Source organism: Poecile atricapillus, chromosome 6, assembly GCF_030490865.1.
Source record: "Poecile atricapillus isolate bPoeAtr1 chromosome 6, bPoeAtr1.hap1, whole genome shotgun sequence".
NCBI classification, from domain to species: Eukaryota; Metazoa; Chordata; class Aves; order Passeriformes; family Paridae; genus Poecile; species Poecile atricapillus.
The window spans coordinates 19599707-19621562 of record NC_081254.1 but is presented as its reverse complement, the minus strand read 5'-3'; the positions used below and the strand labels follow the sequence as shown (position 1 = coordinate 19621562).

Genomic DNA, 21856 nt, shown 5'->3' with positions numbered 1-21856 from the left:
CCGGACGCCCAGGACACCACTGCTGGAGCCGGGCTTTGCTGCGCCTGCCATGATCCCCCTCAGAACTCCACCTTAGCTACAAATGTAATGCATCCTGAGGGCGTGCAGAAGGGAAAGGAATGTATTTTTCTAAAAGTAATTTAATTGCCAGGAAAAAAAATATGCAGAAGGACCGAGGCCTTCTTCCCTAACATCTCTCCTCCTTTAAGAAAAACTTGCCTATGTTACAAACCCCATTTTTTAGGATTTCTGAGCCAACCCGTTATACCACGCCCATGACAAAAACCGTAATTAAGCTACTGTTTAGAACAAACTGGGATTGGAAGTCCCAGTGCCGGGCAGCAGCAAACAGCACTGGAACGCTGCACAATGAGCTGGATGGGCCCAGCCCTGCCCCAGTGCAAGTACTGCACTATATCACACACCAAGGCAGGCTTCCTCTTACTGCTCTCATCACCTTCATTTTACTTGAAGACTCTTATACAGTGCTCTCATGTAAGTGCTGTGGAATGGTAATTCTCAACTCAAGTATCCCTAAGAAGTGTTTTGCCCTGAAAAACAGAATTCAGTTTTAAGTTTAAAAAAAAACCACTTAAAAACCCCTCTAGGATAAAACATCACTGACTATCATTTAAAAGCAAGCATTTCTGTAATGTGAAGGTGACAGCTTACAAAAGCTATGAGGAATGTTGATTGTTCAGCACTTGTAAAGGAGTTACAAATATTTAGGTGTAAATAAAACTATGTCCTAGAATTCAATCCCATAATTCCCTTTAACATATATCCTTATAGAAACCCCCACACAAAAACCAAGCTAACACTCCCTGTAGAATTTGGTGTTTAAAATCTGTATAGATGGAAAAACCATGAATCACTGTCTTTATACACCTACTTCTCTTAAAGCACAAAACTATGAGCTGTGACAGGGTGCTGAGAGCATAGCACAGCATCCAGTTTATAGGAAGCACCTAGAGTGGCCCAAGCCCCCAGCATTCTGTGATCACCCACTCCTGAAACTAAACAGTGGGGTTAAGGCATAGCACGGCAGAGTTGAGAGAAGATCCACTGTAAATCAGTACTAAAGACACTGTCTACTCCAGCCACAATAGGAAGAAACCCTTATGTTAAAGTGGAGCTGGACAAATTCAGGACCTTAATGCCTAACTTTTCCAAGCAAACTGTTGCTGAAGCTATAAAGGTTCAAGACGAGTGGTTTGTAGCAAAATAGGCAGATTTCATGCGTCAGATATAATTCCAGGCCAGGTGGATGAACCCAGGCCATAAAGGAACAATTATGGGCGACTGTGCACTTGGACCAAAGCAGACCTGGCCAGAGCTGAACTTGCTCATTAGCCTTTTCATACCACTGCTGTCCACACAGCTCTGCTGTCAGCTTCAAGCTGCACGCTGCAAGGCTCTGTGCCTCACAAGTGCTTCCTACTGGTTGTACAAACTTCACTTGAGAGGGCATCTAGACCTGGAAGAGATCAAAGTCAGCTCCCAGTAAGGGCAAATACAGTACAAGGCTCCCAAGGACTGGCATTTGCCAATCTGTTTCTGTCATTTTACAGTATACAGTGACACTCCAACTCCCAGCAGCACCTGCATTAAATGCCTTGGCCACAAGCAGTACTGGCACAGGTGAGGAATGTTTGTGCACAAGATACATAAATGACAAGCAGTCCTAGCTCTGCAGTCTTAACTTTGCCCCACAGGTGCTATCTCATTTAGAAAAATGGCAAAGTTCATTTCATCAGCTATAATTCAGCCTTCTCAAACCAACAGAAGACAACTAACACAGTAGGTGTCATTGATATATTTCACTGCAGTTAGCAACTGAACATTAAAGAACAAGTGTTAACATATGCCAGTGAACTAGAGAAGATTCCTTCCCCAGCAGAACTGATGGAAATGCAGCACTTGAACAACTTTCAAATTTCATAGTGTATCACTGTTGGTGGCTTTTTATTGGGGTCTCCTCCTCTCTCCAGATACAGGTCATTGAAGGGATATTGCTTCGGTCCCTACAAGGAGAGACAAAGAGTGGCAAATTCACCACATTCACCAAATAAATTAATGGGTAAGAGGAAAATGTCTCATCCCATCCAACCCCCACCCAAATGAAAGCTTGTAATTTATGACCTAAATTTCTGTTTCGTACGTGCTTCAGCTAGAATATTAGAGTATGAGGAAAGTAAATTCAGAAATAGGGGATTCCTTGCATAAATTATTTTTTTAACAGAAACATCGATGTTTTTAATCTTAATCAACAGTTTATCTCACAGCATGAGGATAATATATTCCAAAAGCTGATTGTGTATTCAGACACAGTTTTCAAGAGCACATTCCCCAACTGATACAGCTCATGGGATATAATTAAAAACACAAGGGCAAGAGAAGAGTTAAAGCATCTCACTTGAGTAGATGCCCACACAAGGAAGGAGAGTGCCTAGAGCAAAGATGGGATACTGTAAGAAGCATAGTTCTAATCAGTTCCCTGTGAACAGGGACTGATCACTATGAAGCAGCATATTTGAGTTGAGCCAGGCCAGTCAAGAGAACAATTCAGACTAGATGAAGCCACAGGACATCTCTTGACCCATCCACTGCCAGCAGCAGTTTTGCATTCACACACATCAGTCATCTTCAGCAAAACCACACTTATGAGCATTGGCAATGAGAAGAAATACAGCTACTCTTCCTCCCTTTACCCTTAGGTCTCACTCACCACAGGCCTGTAGGATGGGTAGATCTCTCCGAGAACAAACATGATCAGCATTGTGCTCAAAAAGATAAAGAAGTGTTTGCTCATGGTGTGCCAGGGAACAACAGTGGGGGATGTATCAACCCGGTTCCGAATGTACATGTCGAAGTCCCAGTGCATCTAAAGAACAAAGGAAAACAACTGCACATTTATAAAGTGGTCAAGCCGCTTTTCTCAAGAGATGAGGCACATTACAGCATTCACAACAGCCAGAAGCTGTTTCATCTCCACCTCAAATGTACAGATAAAGCCACAGAGGAGGTACACTGTTTACCTACAGTCACAACAAACTGTTGCTTACAGTAAAACTCTTTAAAAAAAAGACTCTACATTTCATCCTATGCTTATACCACACAACATGCTTAAATACAGGATAGCAGCAGTTTTTATTTCTATGCATAATCATTCCACCTCAGCTTTGTTCCCCAGGACCATTGGAAAGGCATGGTATAAACTGGAACCCTCCTTAATGGAAGCTCAGTCACATACCCAAAAAGAAGTAGTGCTACTTCAAACAAAGAAGCAACTACCTGACACTTGGAAGCTGGTCCCTCAAAACAGGGAGAAGACCTGCTGTTGTTACTCTAGGACAAGGGCAAGGCTGGTAGCAAATTAATGCCCTGAAGTATAAATAGGAAAGTCTCAAGCATGTTCTACCTATAGTCTCCTTTCACATTAATAAATGCAGAGAACTTATTCATTTGTAGCTCAAGTACCGCTTCCAGATTCCCAGCTCTAGTTCCCCCAGAGCCATCTCCTATCAAACCCAGAGCCAGAATGAGCAGAAATTAAAGCTGCCTAAACAGAGACATCTGCTGACACCTGGAAATACACCAGTATAGTCCTCTTTGTTCCTGACTGCCAACACCACACGCAAGAGCCTGTACACAAGCCTTCCTGCAGGAAGCACTACAACGCAGAATCAACACGGGTTTTTTTCATGTGCCTTTACAGTCATTACAACATGCACTTTGCTGTGGTACACATGCTGAAATGCTCTGACATGGTTTTACTATGATATATTAAGCACATAGATGAAATCTTGCTTTTAGTAAAGAGATTACAAGCCAATTACCAAGCTCAGTAACTGCAGTCAGATTGCAGTCATTAACAAAAAAATATGCACTAAGAGAAGAGCGACCCCTGAAAGGAATTTGAGTAGCTTAGATTTTCAAAGCTAACATAGATAACCTATTCATATTTGTCTTAAGGACATGTTGCAAACTTCTTTAGAGAGAACATCCTTATTATCAAAAAAGCCCTGCAGCAATAAAGCAACAGTAGCTACTTCCATTGCACTAAAATGACTTTATTCAAACAGTGGCTTCTTTGCTAAGCAATTCTGAACCAGGCTCCTGTACTGGGTCTGATGAGGAAAATAAAATTACTCCTGCAGGGAAAGTTAAGTTTGTAAAGTCTCCATTCCCATATTTAATAAGTTAACTGTCCTCAGCACCTTCACAGTATTTACCCAGATGGTCACTTTGCCTTGAAGGGATTGTCCCTGCTTGCACAGGCAACACACACCTGCACTGGTGATGAAATTACACAAAGGATTCAACACAAAGCACTAACAAGAGGCGCATGTTAGAATTCAGTAACAAGAGCACTGCTGAACAACTTGAGAAGTGGGACTGGCGTTCCTACCGGCTCTCCCCAGTTATGCCTCATGTCTGGCTGGTCCCACTGGTACCAGGGGTCTCTCTCGTATTGAGACTTATTAGGTAGCATGGGATAGTCACCATACCTATGAGAAACAAACAAAAGACCAAACATAAAGAAATCTGTACTCATTCAGATAGAATTTGTCAGAGACAGTATAATACAGGTCTAAGGAAATAGAATTAAGTACTAATTTGTTTTTATAGCTTTTATACACACACAATTTCGAAATGCATTAAAACTACCTTGATACCAGTCACCATAACAAATGGCATTCCCCAAACTGGCCTTATTGGGCTCTACTAGAAGACAGAAAATGCAAGTTTAACTAAAATATGGAACCCTAATTATCTTGCCACATGTTGAAGTATTCTCCAACATTCACACATCTCCTGAAACCTTTATTCTAGACATGCCTTTCAGTTCATCCCACTTAGTCTTGCAATACAACAGCACACGAAGCCTTTCAAGATTCTCTCATGAAGTCTCTTGCGTTTTATTCACACAGGCCTCTAACTCATCCATTCGTTTCTATTTTAAAACACTGAAGTGTCTTCAAAGCTCACAGTACAGCAAAGCCAGGCATTCACCAGGGACTACCGGCCTACAGCACATCCACACAAAGCCAAGAGCTGCTGGCCCCGGCCGGCTCCCGGCTGTGGAACAACGGCACCACCCAGCTCACCCTAAGCCGTCGTCGGGGTAGGGCTGATAGTCCTCCACCCGCATGTTGTACTTCTTCGCAGCGGCTGCCCGCTCCTCCGGAGTCCGCGGGTACGGCCCGGGCATCATGTCCTTGGACATCTCCGAGGCTGCGGGAGAGCGACGCGGCAGAGTGGGCGCGGGCCCCGCCGGCAGCCGCAGCCAGGCCGGGGAGGTCGCGCCACCCTCCCGCCCCGACCCCGCAACCAGCGGCCCGCCGCCCCAGACACCCCGGCCCCGCCGCCGGTCCCTCGCTCCCGCCTCCGCCTTCCCGCTCACCCGCCCGCGCCCCCGAAGGCGCCGCCAAGGCGGCCCGGGCCGCCCTGAGCCCAGCGGCCGCCCGGGGCCAGAGGACACCGCGGAGAGCGCCCGCCGCCATCACCCCCAGCGCGCAGGCGCAGTCGCGGCCGCCGGGGGAACGGAGCAGGGGGCGGGGCCAGCGGAAAGGGGCGGGACCGGGGCGGGGCCGGAGAGGGGGCGGGCCCGGAGAGGGGCGGGGCCGGGCCGGGGCTGCCTCTGGTGCCGGTACCGGCCCCGGCGTTAATCGGCCCCTGGTGCCGTAGCACTGACACGAGGTTAATGGACGGAAAAGGCATCACTGCGGTGTTTTGGTCTGTCTGTCATCGTCTGAGGCGGGCCAATGGGAGTTTATGGCAGGAACTGGCTTCCAGACGCGGAGAGCCTCTTGCAGGGCAGCCGGATCGATGCTCAATCGGATCGATGCCGTGCCCGGCGGCGTTATGCAAATCGTCTTTTTTTTTGTATCAGTATCAATATTATTAAAGTCAATACCCAAATATAATCCTCTTATCTCCATGGAGCCAGGGGAAGGTGGACAGCAGAAATGGCATGTTAATTTAGGAATGTGATTCTTCAAATGTGAGCAATGTGTTATTGTAAATAAAATCAATATGAACATTAAAGGATTTTGCAGTTTACTTCATTATGTAAACTCTGTGGTAGTTGAACTCATTTTCCTTCAGTTATTCACATCAGCCATAATGGGTAATGTCTCTGTAACGATTTACATTATAAACCTTTGCTGCTGAAAAACTATCACAGACAATTTGTCATTAAAGCCATTCCTTCTAATAACAACATTAATATTAAATCTAATAACTGAATGAAGATAGTGATGAACCACAAAAACATATCTGAGATACAGCATGCCTGAGACAGGGGCTTTGTCGCTGATGAAGAACAGGATCCTTTCACTTATCCCAAAGAAAGGCCTATTGATGTCATTTTAGGGATGGTATCTTAATTCAGCCAACTCCCTTACAAACGAGTATGCAGTGAAGATACTCAGTAATCTAATAAAGTTATTAAGTCAGAGCCCAACCTTCCAGTGTGGATGCTGCTGCTGTTTTCCATGGAGCATTATTTGGTACCTGTCCCACTTCTGGAGTTCACAGCCAGACAGTGGTGTGGGGACAGCACTGGAAGTGGGGACCGTGGCTCCCATTGACTTGGGCTCAGGCCTCACTGCAGCCTTGGATTGTGGTCAGCACCTCTTCCATCAGCTCTTCACTGCTGGATATTTATTTCCTGAATTATGTTTGACTTTTCCACAGCTATGTTTCAAATATACCAAATACACTGTAAAAAATGTTGTTAACCTGTACAGCAAAAATGCTGTGGATTTAAAAAGTGAGAGTGCATTAATTTTCCTAGAAACTAAGTATATTAATAAATTTTGGAAGGACAAAGATAAATTGTATTATTCTCACGAAAAAGGCAAAGTTCTGTGCAGGCAGAACAAATCCCAGCTACTGTAAGATGAAAACCACTGAATGCCAGGGACCAAAATTTTCTCCAGAGCTGATGCCTAATGTGGCGCGCATTCTTGGGAAATAGTGATCATCATTCTTGCTGTTTGCAGATTAAAAGCCAAATGTAGAGTTTGTCTCACATAATAAACATATAATAAGAAAATAATTCAACAGCTCCAGCTGCAGTCACACAGCTCATGAAATCCTGCTAAAATTATGTACTCGCCCTCACAGGCTGGGTGTTAGTTGCACCAGGCAGTGCTAATTTATTTATTTATTTATTTATTTATTTATTTATTTATTTATATTTTTTGGTAGCAAGTGTTAATTAACCTTCTCGTTTTCAGGTGCATATCCCCGCGGTACATTTCTCGGCACATCGAGGCAGCGGGCAGTGCTGTTTCCATCAGGGCAGTGGAAATGCTCAAGGGGCAGCTCTTGTGCCCTCTCCGGCTCTGAGGGGAAGGGGCAGCCGGCTGAAGGCACGCGGGGCGGCCCGGGGCTCGGCAGGGAGGCTGCAGAGGCGATCCTTTCTCTCTGCTTCCTGCGGCAGCGGGTCTTCTCCTGCCGCTGCTCCCAGCTCCCGGTGGTGTCCGCGGGCCCTGGAACGGGACAGCGGGAAGGAGCCCCCCTGCAGCCTCCGCCCGCGCGGGGGCGCTGCCGCCGCCGCCGCCGCCGCCGCTCCCGCTCGCCCCCCCTCTATGGTCCTCTGCCCTCCGCCCTCGCCCTCCGCTTCCGGCGTTGCCATGGGTGCGCAGCTTCCGCTTCCGCCTTCCTTGGTACGGGTTCTCCGGTGGAGGCGGCGATGGCGGCGGCCTCGTCCTCCTCCTCCTCCTCCTCATCTTCCTCTTCTTCCTCTTCTTCCTCCTGCTCCTCCTCGGCGGCGGCGGGCTGCCGGGAGGGCCCGGCGGTGGCGGCAGGGCCCGGTTGGAGCGACTCCCAGTTCCGCCGCTACTCTTTCGAGACGCGGCCCATCCCGCGGCTCAGCCACAGCGACCCCCGCGCCGAGGAGCTCATCGAGAACGAGGTGAGGGAGGTCCCGGGCGCAGTCACCTCCTCATCCCGGCCCTGTCCGTCCGGGGCACCGCGCGGGCTCCGCTGTAGCTGCTGTCCCGTTCCTCTCTGCCGTAGTGGACATTTTTCTTCGGTGCTACAGTGTTGAACTGTGAAATTCGCGGGAAACGTTTGTTCTAATCCCTGTGTTGTCGGGATGGAAGTTGTGCGAACGTTGTGTAAAAACCCTGGGGACGTATTGGTTGTTTTCTAAGTGTGAGCGACCACAGATGTAAAGGTTCCTTTGCAGTGGTGGCTCTTGCATTGGTTCTGTACCGGCTCAGCCTCATTTTGGTAGGTTTGGTAGTTTGGTTTTTTAAGGAAAGTCTGCAAGAAGGGAAGTGTGTATGCTCGGCTTGGGAGCACAGCGCTGCCTTGGTTAGGTTGCTTACTACTGGTAGATGAGGAGATAGGCGCTGTCCTTTGTCTTCCTTTTGTAATGGTTCTTTTTTTGCTGTAGAAGAGATGGTCAGTTTTTTGATGGCTGGTTATTTGCAGTCCTCTGAGAAAAGAGATGAGTTCTGTTTCTGGATTCAGAGGGATCTTTTTGCTGACATTTACCCCTTAACAGCTGAGGCTGGAAGTGACCAGCTGGAATTTACTGTGTCTCCTGGCTACGTGGCAGGACCAAGCAGGCCCAGAAGTGTTGCCAGCTAGTGTTTGTCTAACCTCGCTAATAGAGATTGGCTAAGTAGGTAGTGCAATCTGTCCCATTGCTACCAGGAGCTTACTGTAACCCCAGGCCACCACTTTCTTAAAACCTATCGTGTCTTGCTTGGTTTTCTTCCCAGAACAAGGTATGTGATTACTTCAAATGCCCTTTCCAATTCCTCAACTGAAAGGGAGTTTTTGTGGGTGCAGTAATGAATGTGCTTGGTCTTAAGTTCAAGAGGTCTTTGAATCAATAAACTTCCTATTTCTCTCCAGGAGCCAGTGGTGCTGACAGATACGAATCTGGTTTATCCAGCTCTGAAATGGGACCTGGACTACCTCCAGGAAAACATTGGCAATGGGGACTTCTCAGTGTATAGTGCCAGCACACACAAGTTTTTGTACTATGATGAGAAGAAAATGGCCAATTTTAAGAACTTCAAGCCCAAGTCAAGTAGGGAAGAAATGAAGTTTGCCGAGTTTGTGGACAGACTCAAAGAAATACAACAAAAAGGGAGTGCTGAGAGGTAAGTGATATGTGGAGTGTGGAAGTTTCTCTGTTTCTTTGGACCTAAGCGGGAGCTAAATTTCTCTTCAGTGGGTGTTGATGAATAAAATGTCTTGAACTTTTTGATCTTTTTTTTTGTTTCTTTTTAATAATCCTACTTTTCCTTTAGGGCTTCTAGTTGACAGCAGCCTTGTTACCTTATTAGAAAAGTCATACCAAACAAACTGTTCACACTGGCTATGGAAATTTATTTACTTTTTTCCTGCTCTGTGTGAGGCAGGGTTTGTATAGAGAAAGAATTAAGCTTCACTTTTTTTTGGCAGACTGTGGTATTGGTAGAGAAGCTTGTTGTCTAATGAAAAGGTACAGGCTATGACATTTAAGTTTTCCCACAGAATCCCAAGGCAGCTGGAGTTAACCCTTTTTGGGATATATGAGGCCAGGCTGTGCATGTGCTGTGTACTGGTGGTGATGGCCTGTGCCACTAACAGAGCTGTGAGTTACTGAGAGGAGCTTCAAGTGGACATAGAATACACCTATCAGCAGCTGTACTTAAACCCTTAGTATTTTCAGCCACAGCCCTCACAATTAAGATGCTTAATTGTGTCTTAATTGGAAGCAACACTGTACCCATGCCCACTTGTCATCTGTGCCTTTCTCTTCTTTCTCAGCTTTGGTTGTACTTTTTCCAAGAGAGAAGGCAGTCCTCAAAAATGTGTTTTCTTCCAGCATTGCAGACAGCAGTCTTTAATACTGTGATTGTTGGTACAGATGCTTGATTCCTCTGATCCTCTATGTTTAAATGTAAACGTGGCATTAAGTAACTTGATAACTGAAATGTGCAGGCTTGCCTGAGCCCTCTCTTTCCCTCATGTAGTTCTGCTAGAAGAAGTAACTTATATTGCAGGTGTATTAGAGGGATGGCATTCATCTAGGGATTAGACATGAACAGATTTGATATTTGATAATGGCAGGTCTGTTTAGAGTTTCCTTCTCCTGCCCTGCGAGAGGGTTGCCCTTCCTTAAAATTATGTTTTTCCTTTGTAATTGTTCAAGTTGAACTGAGATCTCTTCTCTTCTATATTGGGAAACCTCACAGAAAAGTTGGGGGACTTTTTGAAACTGTTTCCTTCCACAGGTGTTGAAACTGTGTAGTGATAGAACAATCTCAAGGAACTGCTTCTCTGTTTTGAAATCTTTCTGAAAAGACAGAGTATGTCTTGTTCAGGACAAAGCTTAATTCTTGATTTCTGCCTTCTCTCTTGGACAATCCAGGCTATATCTACAGCAAACACTGAATGATACAGTTGGAAGGAAGATTGTGGTGGATTTTCTTGGCTTCAACTGGAACTGGATTAACAAGCAGCAAGGGAAACGTGGCTGGGGTCAACTGACTTCTAACTTGCTTCTTATTGGCATGGAAGGTAAATAGCTTCCTCAGATTGGAGGAGAAGGAGAGGAGATTACATCAGCAGTTCTGTATTTCAGTTCCAGAAGGTCTGTCAAATGGATTTCCCCCTAGTTTCTGTGTGTTCCTTCAGAGGAGGTACTTTAAGGCTCTGCATTGGGAGGAGACTGTTGTCACACCTCAACTTGGGTTATGAAGAGGAAGCAAGGAAAGGAACAGTCTGTATTTTGTCAGGGATGTAATGTGAATGCCTGAATGTCGTGCTTATGGAAAGGCTCTGGGTGATGATGGTGGGACTGTGTTTCCAGTAACTGCTAATCATATCCTGGGATCTGTTTACTGTTTTCATGCTTCAGGCACTGTAGATTTAAAAAGCTTGAAGCCTGCAAATTCAGAATGCAGGAAGGTTTGCAAGTTGAACAGTTTAGACTTCTGGGCTTTTCTGAGTATGTCCAATATCTGCCCAGGAGGAGATCTGATTATTTTGTGAAGCCTTTTTTCTTATTTGAGCTAGCACACTGTGAGGAGGAATTAACTTTTGAATTAAGACCTGATTTTTTTTTTTTTTTTTTTTTTTTTCTTGAAAGACTAGAGGACAGTGGGAAACTTAAAGATGGGTAAATTCTAAAACTATCTGGATAGAACAGAATTCCAAATTCATGTGGAGCCTGACTTAGAGGCAGGTGCCTTGGAAGACACAAGTATCACTAGGTTGTTGACAAGGAGAACACTCTTTTAGAAAGCAATCTCATAACTGGGCAAGAAATGTACATTATTCTGTGAAGTGTGAGGGCCTATAATCAATGTGGCAAACATGGCCAATTATAATTGTTTATTTACACACCTTGGATGTTTTTTTTCCATTTGTACCAAGTCATACTCAACCTACAGTAGTTTGTGTTTGCCACTTGTTTTACTAGCTGAGATAATGTAATATAAAATCAGTGGACCAACACTTTCTTACAGGCCATATAACCACTACAATCCTATTAACAGGTTATGCACAAGAACCAAGGAATTATCTTGAACCAGCATGTGCTAGAAAAAGGAATGTCTTTAGAGCAGCATGTGACCATATGATCTATTTAATGAAGTTACAGGGTTAACTGTTACCTTAATTCTTGCAGGCCAATAGAGTAATATCTGAATCGGCAAACAGCCTGAAAAACAGTTATGAGGGGTACAACACACCCTACTGTATTTGAAGATTTGATTAAATTTAAGATCTAGTGGCAACTGTCAAGCACTGTTAATCAGACTTGAGTGGGTGCTATTGGGCGCTCCAGTGATGGAGATTGTTAACTTGTTTTCTTGAAAAACTTTGAGGACTTTTTTTCAAATCCCACCATTGAACTCCTTTTCACTAGACTCATAATCTTTGACAGTCTGTTCAATAACCTGTCATTTAAACAAACTGTTTCATGAAAACTCTTCCCATCAACATTCAGCATCTGCTGTTCATTGAAACAAGCTGGAAATCCTAATCCTGTAGAGCCAAAGTTGCTGAGTATGGATTTAGAATGGAAATGGAGTAGCAATTGCTCAATAAGGCTGACTGATGAAGTGATCAGTTTGTAACATTCCTGTTGTCGTTTAGTTTCTGAATATGTGTGAGTACATTTTCTGTCTTTAGCAAGGAATACAACTTGTTTCTCTTTCATACCTGTACATGAGAGTGTCTTGATTATCTTTTCTCTCTGTGTAGGGAATGTGACACCAGCTCATTACGACGAGCAACAGAACTTTTTTGCTCAGATTAAGGGTTACAAGAGGTGTATCCTGTTTCCTCCTGATCAGTTTGAATGCCTCTACCCTTATCCTGTGCACCATCCATGCGACAGACAGAGCCAGGTGAGAGTAGCAGATCTGTTGTCTGCTCCATGCCAAAAATGGGCATTTGTAAAGATCCTAGGTGGGAGGAAGCTGCACTGGAGTTAAAGCTGCAAAACACTTGCTGAGCTTTTGCAAAACCTCTTCAGACTTGTCAAATGGGGAATGCATTGGTGGAAGGACCGGTGGTTTTCTGTTTGTGTCTGGTCCTGACTTGCATGTACTAGGGCCATAAAAACCCTCTTACTGATAGCACAACGGGGCTGCAGGTGCTACCTTCTCTGTTCTGTTTCATTGATCACTTGGTCAAACAAATTTGCTGACAGACAAATTGCAAGATTCCTACATATATGATACTTGGAGGGTACTGCAGGACCTCACAATGAAGTTAAGATACAAAAGGAAATGTAAAAACCGTGTAAGGAAGACCAGGATGATTTGACAGTGAGAGCCAATAATGAGGACTGTCATTGCAGGAAGTTTTTCTGAGTTTCTTAATGTTCTCTTCTATTAGGTGGACTTTGACAATCCTGACTATGAGAAGTTTCCAAACTTCCGGAATGTGGTTGGCTATGAGACGGTGGTGGGTCCTGGGGATGTGCTGTACATACCTATGTACTGGTAAGAAGGATGGCAGGACTGGACTCTGATAAAAAACAGAGGTTTAAAACGTTTTCTGCTTAGTGTTGGGCTGGCTCTTAAAAGTATTTTGTTTTTATTTCTCCAGCAACTGTGATATTTTCTTTGGTATCTTGGGCCAGTATGCTTATAATTCTTGTCCGTTGTTAGGGAATAGTAATTCTCCCTGACACCACATTAATTGTACATGTACTCATTAACATGTGTGAGAAAAGGATCTATATTTAAATAAGGAGAACTTTCCAGAAGTTTTGAGGTCTTGATGCAGGAGGTATAGAGCAAGGCTTGTCTGGTGCTGTCTGAACTCATCATCCAAGGTATTTTACTGTAAGCTACAGCAATAGTTTCTTTTCTTTTTTTTATGTGATTTCCATACAGGTGGCACCACATTGAGTCTCTCCTGAATGGGGGGATTACCATCACTGTGAACTTCTGGTACAAGGTGAGTACAAGCACAGCTTGGATAGCTCCATCCCAGAGGATTTTTTTCAGAGAGAGATGTATTGGCACACATTGTCAATATGAGAACTTCATGGCGCCAAGTCATTTGCTTCTGGAAGCTACTTTTTCCTCTTCAGAGTTGTGTATGTGAAGATCTGGGTGACTGGGGGAAGGTGGAATAAGCTACCAATACAGGATGCATACAAATGAGCTCTTTTTGATATTTCAGGGTGCCCCAACCCCAAAGAGAATTGAGTATCCATTAAAGGCTCATCAGAAAGTGGCAATAATGAGGAACATTGAGAAGATGCTGGGAGAAGCCTTAGGAAATCCACAAGAGGTATGGAAAAGAACCATGTGGTCACTGCTGTTGAAATTGTTAAGGCATAGTGCAAAACTTGAGATGACAGCTACTTGGCTCTCTAGGTGCCGCAGTTAGGGTGGGAGAAAGCAAGATTGCTCTTTTGCTGGCTCTTCCTGCAGTCTTCAGAAGGTCATTTGCTTACAAAAAGGGAAGCTCTTAAAACCATAATTCTGGAAAGGACCATAACAAACAATGAAGTAGTTGTTCTTGTATGTGGGAAAAAGTGTGCTTTGACTTTGGGCATTTCCAGGAAAGTGTTTTTCCCAGACACTCCTTAGCCTTCTGTGCAGCAGTGACACCCATTACTTGCAAAAAAAAAAAAAAAAAAAAAAAAGAGAAACTGTTTCATGTGCTTCATCTTTAACGTATGTCTTCCTCATCTCTGAATTCTTTGCAATCTTAACTATTTTGTAAATAAAAAAAAACCAAACCCTGAGATACTAAATATACTAAAGACTGAGATACTCAGTCTAAAAAGACTGAGGTACTGAGAGAAGATCTGATCATCTGAAAATGGAAATGCGGGTCAAGGATAGAAATATTTTCATGGTCTGTAATCCTTATCACTGTGCAGAAACTCCTCTTTAGCCTCTCCCCTGAGATTGTTTTACTGCCATAGCATTCTGAACCTCCCTCCTTGATTAGGCAGTGCTAAGATGTGGGAGTGGTCTTGACTGGAAAAAAAACCTTAACAAAATCATCAGTCATACCCCCCCTTCTTACTTACCCCAGAGACCAGAGAGGATTCAATGAATGCGAATGTTCCTTCTCTGCCCTGAAAAAAGCAACCTGTGATGACTACTGACTCCCTTTAATAGCATCTACTTAGAAATCACAAATGTTGGGTGGGAAGTGAAAATGTTTCAAGCATGTTTCCACTCTGGATTGAATGTTTTGGTGTCACCTGAAGTCTGGTGTTGACAGAGAACCCTGCAGTTTTGGTAGGGTATTTTAAGAATGTGTTTGTGGGTGCCCCAGTGTCTTTCTAGAAAATCTTTTGGAAGTGATTAGGTGTATCTTGGGCTCTGTGATGCAGAGGGAGCAGGCTCTGCACTGCCATTTCTGTGTAGCTGTCCTGGCTAATGACCTATTTTTGCTTTGAACAGGTGGGTCCCTTGTTGAATATGATGATTAAGGGCCGGTATGACTAATGCCTGGTGCCCCGGTGGATGTTGGAGCTGCTTTGTTCACAAGCAATGGAAGATACTGAGCGCTAGTATTGCACGCAGCACTTAACAGACTGTTGGGTTTCCTGGCCTATCCTGGCCCCACTACAATAAAGGGGCTACTGGAACTGCAAAACCATTAGTACCCTATTCATCCTCCACTCTCATCTAACTGAACCTCCCGAGAAACAGTCTGCACTTATTGGAAGCTGGATTCATGCTCACTAACTTGTTTATTTTCTTCCCTCTGCCCTGTTTGCCACAACAAGGAGCATGGCTTCTGGCACTCGGATGTGGTACTTCAGGATTTTCAGGCATATGAAGAAGAGCTTGGAGGATAACCAGGAGCAATATTATTTCCTCAGCCTCATGGGGTTTGGACCTCCTGGCTGGGTTTGTGTTGGTGCCAGCAGTGGGTATAAGTTGGAAAATGTTAGGTTTCACAGTTCTCTGTTGTTAGAGGACCTGTCCCTGCTCAACTGTGGCACCTTTGTATATTAATGGAAACTAACATGTGAGATGGCCTGTGTGTGTTGAACAACTGGAAAAATGATTCAGTTACTTCAACCTAAGACATCTACACTTTGGATGTAGTACAGGGTAGAGATCAGAATGAATTTATCTAGTGTGTGAGCACCAAATCCTATGCTTTCCAAATAACATCTGTCTTGTATGAGTCTAGAAAAATCTCCTTTCTGACAGCTTTTTCTGGGGAGTGAAGGCTTCTTTCCTGCTCTTCTGAAGCTGCAGTATGGTTAAAAGGGGATGTAGCATTATGAAAGGAGATGCATAAATGCCAAGGCACTCTCCAAGTCTTGAATGATTAAGCCACATTTTAAAATGAGATTTCCAAGGGATGCTGAGCTCAACTGTCAAAACACAGTGTCAGATAGGTACAGAGCATCAACTCTCCCCACCAGGGGTGCTGGCTCCTCAGACTAACAAAGGAAAGTGCCATTTTTACCGAAACTGCAAGAACTCAAGTGTGTGTGGCTGCGCACAGGTGCGCATGTTTGTGTGATTTTGTGTGGCTCCTGTCCATCAGTTAAATCCATGCCAGTGTGTGGTTCTCTTCCTTGTACAGTCATGTGAAAGAGTTCAGGGCTTTTTGTTTAAATGTGATTAAGTTTATCTTGATCCTTTTTGTGTTGCGAGACTTGCCATGGCAGACTGGGAAGTGACAAGACCAGAGCACGGGAACCAGATAAGCCTCTGTTTGAGTCCTCAGTAATCACTCTGAAAAATAACTTCGCTTTCCTCCTTCTCCTCTTCCATGCAGGAGCCTTAGGCTCATGTGGAAGCTGGCTTTCTATTCCCTGAGGTATGCTGCACTGCTGTCCCTGGTTTGGGGGGTGGTGCAAAGGTCTTGTATTTTTGATGCGGTTGTAATGGGTCCCAAGAGCTAGAGGTGGGAGAAGCTGTTTCATAGCCCACGTAGCTCATCCCAGAAAGTGTAGAATTTGTTTTGTTGAGACTTCCCAGTGTTTTCTCTGTTGTGCTGGGCTTGCTCAGATGTGGGTTCTGATCAGGGTTCAGAACCCTGACTTTTATCAGGGTTCTGATAAAAGTTTAACATGCAACCTGAGAAGTGCTCCATCTTTGGTCTCAGGTCCCATCTTGTGCTGGGACAGCTCATGCACCACTTGCAGTGGGTTTGTCTTTCACAAAAGTGAAAGGCTTCTCAAACAGGGGGTCCTGAGGCAAGTTTTCTGGCTGCTTTACTGGTCAGAATAAATGAAGTTTAATTGGCAGCTACAAGGTCCTTGTTTAAGAAATATGTGTCACTGAGTAGTCTGACTGCCATGTTGCAGATGCTCCAGAGCTGTGGTTAGATCCAGATGAAGGTCACTCAGCTGGATGCTTATCAGTGCTCAGCCTTTGGACAACTGGGGAAGAAGCTTCTGATTGGCCAAAAGTAAGGCCTTCCCAGGAATCTTGAGCACATGCCCTTCTTTGAAAGATGTTCAAATTAAATCCCATTTCTGTGCTATTTATTCAGCACATGGTAGTCTTCAGTACTGCTTGTTAGACACCATCAACTCTTGAAGCTCAGGGTGGGAATTCATATCCCATGTGGAGAGAGAATGGTACTTAGAGAACTTTTAGGATCCTCTTTTTTTTTTTTTTTTTTTTCTTTTATTTGCCAAAGGTCTAACTTTTAAAGTGTCTGAACAGGTTTTGCTGCACTTGACTTTGTGAAAGCTCATTTACAATGCACTGATGGACTGACTCCCCCCCCTTCCCTTTTGACCTTGTGCTTTCAATGCCCCTTGCCATGGTATTGGGAAGCTGTGTGTTCTCTGCTAGGGGTGTGTGTGCAGGGGGTGGGGTGTGACAAACACATGGTACCTTCTGAAGTGTAGTTCTTAAATACAACCAATGTTGAACAACAGAATGGTGTGGCTTTTGTTTTGTGAGTGGCTGGGTAGAAGAACTCTATAAGGACATACATGTATAAGCAACCTTTCAGGCTGACAATTGCACTTGTGTTCATTGCTGGTGAAGGCTGTTGGTCTCCAGAGTGGTCTTCAAAACAGCAATACCAATTGCATTATTACGTGTCTTCACAATTTTCTCCGTACTACTTCCATAAGCCTGAAAGAAAAGCTGGGAATAAGATGGTATCCTTGTACCCTGTCAACAGGTGTTGATAGGAAGGGAAAAATTCTCCTCCCTGCTGACTTGAATGGTGTCACCATAATCTGGTCACTGACTGGCTGGAGCAAACTACACAACCAGGTCTAATGAACTTAATTATCACAGAGATTTGGGGGGAAGCTTCCTGTGTGTACCTGTGCTGTATTTTAGCAGCCTTGGCAGATTGAGTCTTCTTTACCTAGTAAACACAAGTTATGTTATGAAATCTAGCCATTGGTGAAATGTTAACTAATTCTGAGCAAATGGCTAAGATGTAAAATAGGGAAGATTTGAGTAGTAGGTAAGGGATGTTGGCATGGTGGGAGAGAGAGAGTGATGCCTCAGCCTGGGCTACCCTGACTGGCATTCTCTCCTCACACCCTTGGAGGAACAGGGTGAATGTGAAGAAGGGAGCAGGAAAGCCAAGTGCAGGAAGTCTGACTCTGGGTGCTCACCCTTCCCTGCTGTGCCTGCTGATATCATCATCTCTGAACACCCTTGCGTCTGTTCCATTGAACTTTGTGATCTGCTATGTCTGAGCCTTTCTGCTCTGCTCTTGTCTCTTGGATAATGTACAGGTGGCATCACAAAGCTCAGAAATGTTTAGTTGTGCAAAGAGCAGGGGAAACGGAGGGATGAGAACCGTGTAATTTGAAAACTAGGTCAGAGGCCAAGATTTTTCACTTGTACTTTTAATCCTTTTCTTGTTTTCTTTTATTAACTTAGGTCCCTTAATACCTTCTCTCTCTCTCTCTTTTTTTTTTTCCTCATTTCCCTGTTGCTTAAAAAGTGGGATTCTTCTGAGGAGAATTCTTAATCCTTGTAAATCATAGCTGCAGGATCTTTCCTGTGTAAAGAGAAGTGCATGGGTTTATGAACTGATCCACTTGTTCACCCCCTTGTTGATCAGGGTCGTGCTCAGCTTAGGGAAATTTGGAGTGATAAATCAGGTCCAAGTTGAAGCCAAGAGGTGAGGATCAGGCCTGGGTTGAGGAGGTATCAGACACAGCTGCAGTGCAGGGGCAGTTTAATTCAGCTGGGGGGTAAGGGGTCACCCTTGGCATCAAAGCAGCTCTTGAGAGAAAGAGAGACAGGCCTGTGCCAAGACTTTTGTTTGCAATGGCTCTTATCAATGACCAAGCTGACCTTGAACACAGCCAACTGTGCTTAAAGCCCTAGAATTGGGGTAATGCTCTCACGGTCTCAGCAATCTCCTGGCAGCCTTTGTTAATGCATGGTCTCAGCCCTGGAAGCAGAGCAGCAACTGGGGCAGAGATACTGCCTTTGCTCATGTGCTTTTACACTTAGGGAAATTAATTTCTGCCTCATGTGTGTGAGAAGCTTCCTTGCACTCTTGCTTCTGGTCTTCATCTTCTGTTCCTGTTTTGGAAAGTGCCTCTCCCACCAATGTCCGTGGAAGCCCTGAAGCCACCATCTTCCCTGGGCACTTCCCTGCATTGGTGCTGCCTAGAAGGAAAGGGAAAGATGCTGTTACTGTGACAAACACATGCAAAGTAAGTTCTAATTACTGCCTCGAAAAGTCAAATATTTGTTGCAAGCAGAGGACTAATTGTGGGGGGAGGGAGCGGAAGTCGAGGCTCTTGGAGTGTAAGTGGAACAGATGCCCGGACGCCTTGGGGAAACGCAGCTTTCCTCTACAAATCAGAGCTTTAAATTACAAGGCTTTTACCAACGAGAACAGTTGTGGGAAGTCTTCTGCTCTCATTTGCGTAATGGCTTCTGTCACTGGTGATTAGACACAGGATGAAGGAAAAGAAATTTGACAATTAGGAATGAGCGATCATTAATCAGAATCTTTGTTAGAAGGAGGGAAGGGGGGGAGAATATCCCACAAACAATGGAGGCAGCCACTAGAGCCACAGTGAAGTCCACAAGATGCATAACTAAGTGCTCCTGTTGCTCCACAGAGCCATCTCTGCCTAGGTACAGAGCAGCAAAGAGGGTTATGTCTGGCTTGGAAAGCTTGGGGAAGAAAGCAGTGTGGCAAAATCCTTCCAGTCCTGTTCAGTGATTCTCAGATGCCTACTTAGTAAGGGAGAGAGCATATCTGGGAGACCAGTCCTTCCCCCACTGACACCTTGCGCTTCTATCTCGGTGCCTGGCCACAAACTGACAGCAAAAAACACAGAAACAACATCTTAAATTTTCTGTCTCCTTTCTCCACATCTTGCATGCAGTTTGTGGTGTGGAGGAGAGCAGGCAGGGGCCTTGATTGGCATGCAGAAGGCTTAGGATAGGCAACATGAAAGCAGTTTCAGGCTCTTTTCCTGATAATGTCATTTTCTACAAGAGCATGGAGGAACCTGATGGACTGCATGACAGGTAAAGAAAAGAAGGCAGTGGTGACTTCTCTATGTCTGTCATTTGCTGTCTTAACCTCATCATCCAGTCCTGCACAATCCACTATATGCATTTGTTTGGGATTTGTGAGCTTTGATCAAATTATCATACATATGAAATCTGTGTTACCTGTTTTTCCTACAGGTGTCATTCATGGTCTTGACAGGTTGCATTTTGGTATAGTTTGCATGAAGAGGCATTGCCTCTGATTAAATTAACAGCTCTAGCCTGGGAGGGGGCATGACAGACCATTTGCAGGGCATACAATGTTGGTTGGTTCATCTGAAGACTTAAGCTTACTGGATCCATTGATTTCAGTGGCAGTTCCTGTCTTTGCAAGGCTGGGTCATTTACTTGAGGTGAAGGTCTCCATCAGGGTGATTATTCTTTCTGTGACTGGAAATCAAAGCAGATACAAAGGGGAGAGCTGACACCAAGTTGTCTCGTTCCCAGCTGGCTCTGAGCTTAGACAAATGACACCAGCTTGGATTTTCAGCCTCTTCCCGTGGCTAGTGTTCACCACAGGAACTCAAATGAAAGAGAAAGCAGTAGATCTCAGGACAGGATCTAACAGGGCTTTTCATCCAGAACTCATCATGACAGAAGTTAGGAGAATCACTAGTCACATTGCTTAGGATGGGGAGATAGGTCAGGTAATGACTTTTATTCCCTCTTGAACACAAGAGGAAGGCTGCTTCTCATTCACGCCAACATTTTAAATGTGTGTTTACATCTGAAGGAGTGTACCTCATGCTCTTTGTAGGGGGGGAAGATAGGTTGTGGTTTAATAGGTAGTGGGGTCAGAATTCACAGCAAAACCTGCAACAAACCCTGAGCAGCAAACCCTGAGCAATCCCAGACTTTGACGTGGCAGGGCATTGCCCTTGCTGTAGGAAATGTCACTGTACTGGATGGCGGGAGCACAAGTGTGACTTTTGTCTCAGTGTCAGCTGAGACAGGTTTGTTTTTTTTCCTGAATAGTCAGGATTTGCTGTTGAATGCCTTGATGGGGAGGACCTTTGGATGTGACTTAACCTCTGGGGAAGCCAGGAAGGGAGGCTCTCCTCTGTGTAGGTAATCTATGTTACAAGATCTGCTGCATGCTCTGTGCCCCTTGAGCTGCTTAAGCACCGCTGGCCTCATGCAGTGAGCTGTGTGAGGGCTCGAGCTGAGCTGAAAGCAGCTAAAGAGGTGAGGTCAAATCATTTGCTTCTATAAAAGGACAGTCCCCGTGCCCACAGAGAGGGCACTTGGGGTTATAATAGCATCCAAGGGGGCAGTTTCTGTGAAAGAGATTAGTACCACAGGCAACGGGCTGATTCTGCTGCAAGTTCCCCTGCCAGGACCTCTGACATTCAGAAGCTGCTCCCAACCATCCGTGTTTCGTTGGGTTAAAATCCTTCTGGCAGCAAAGAATTACTGGTGCTGGTGGGTATTTGGGTCAAATGCCAGCCACTACAGGCTGTGGAGCTGGAGGCAAGGCCTTGCTTGGCATTTGAGGTAATAAGCTTCTGGTCTGTCAGCTGTGGGAACTGCTGAGATTTGTGGAACTGAGGCATCATAAGGCCATGTTACTTGGGCTGACACTGCTCTGGTAGAGCAGGCCTTAGTGCTCTTTGAGCCTGTGTTTGGAAGTGGTGCACACCTGAGGAAATTGGGGGCTGTGAAGGACCCATTCATCTGCCACCAGTTCACCCTAAGCACAGCCTGGGGCCTCTTGCTTCCAATTCCTCCCCAGCACAGAGGCAATTCTGTGTCTCCTGCTTTTGCTATTTGTTTATAGCTCTCCCCATCCCATCTGTCTTTCTCTTCTCCTTTCTCCTGTTCCTTTTCCCTCCCTCTCCCTCCTCCCCCCCATTCCCTGTAAGCGATTAATCATTTTGACAGGCTCAGCGATG

General features: G+C 44.9%; 2 protein-coding genes across 2 annotated transcripts; one reads left to right on the top strand and one right to left on the bottom strand.

Moving 5' to 3' along the window:
• Positions 1 to 1800: 1800 nt before the first annotated feature.
• NDUFB8 (NADH:ubiquinone oxidoreductase subunit B8) lies at positions 1801 to 5562 on the bottom strand. Its single transcript, XM_058841934.1, has 5 exons — positions 5408 to 5562; positions 5112 to 5238; positions 4412 to 4511; positions 2729 to 2884; positions 1801 to 2024 (listed from the first exon to the last, which is right to left on the bottom strand). The coding sequence occupies exons 1-5, from the start codon at positions 5505 to 5507 to the stop codon at positions 1932 to 1934; spliced, it is 576 nt and encodes a 191-aa protein (XP_058697917.1). The 5' UTR covers positions 5508 to 5562; the 3' UTR covers positions 1801 to 1931.
• A 2086-nt stretch (positions 5563 to 7648) lies between these two features.
• On the top strand, positions 7649 to 15096 carry HIF1AN (hypoxia inducible factor 1 subunit alpha inhibitor). The gene is made up of 8 exons (XM_058841586.1): positions 7649 to 7927; positions 8881 to 9131; positions 10388 to 10536; positions 12226 to 12371; positions 12865 to 12971; positions 13368 to 13431; positions 13660 to 13770; positions 14901 to 15096. Exons 1-8 carry the CDS (start codon positions 7706 to 7708, stop codon positions 14943 to 14945), a joined length of 1095 nt encoding a protein of 364 aa, XP_058697569.1. The 5' UTR covers positions 7649 to 7705; the 3' UTR covers positions 14946 to 15096.
• Positions 15097 to 21856: the final 6760 nt, after the last annotated feature.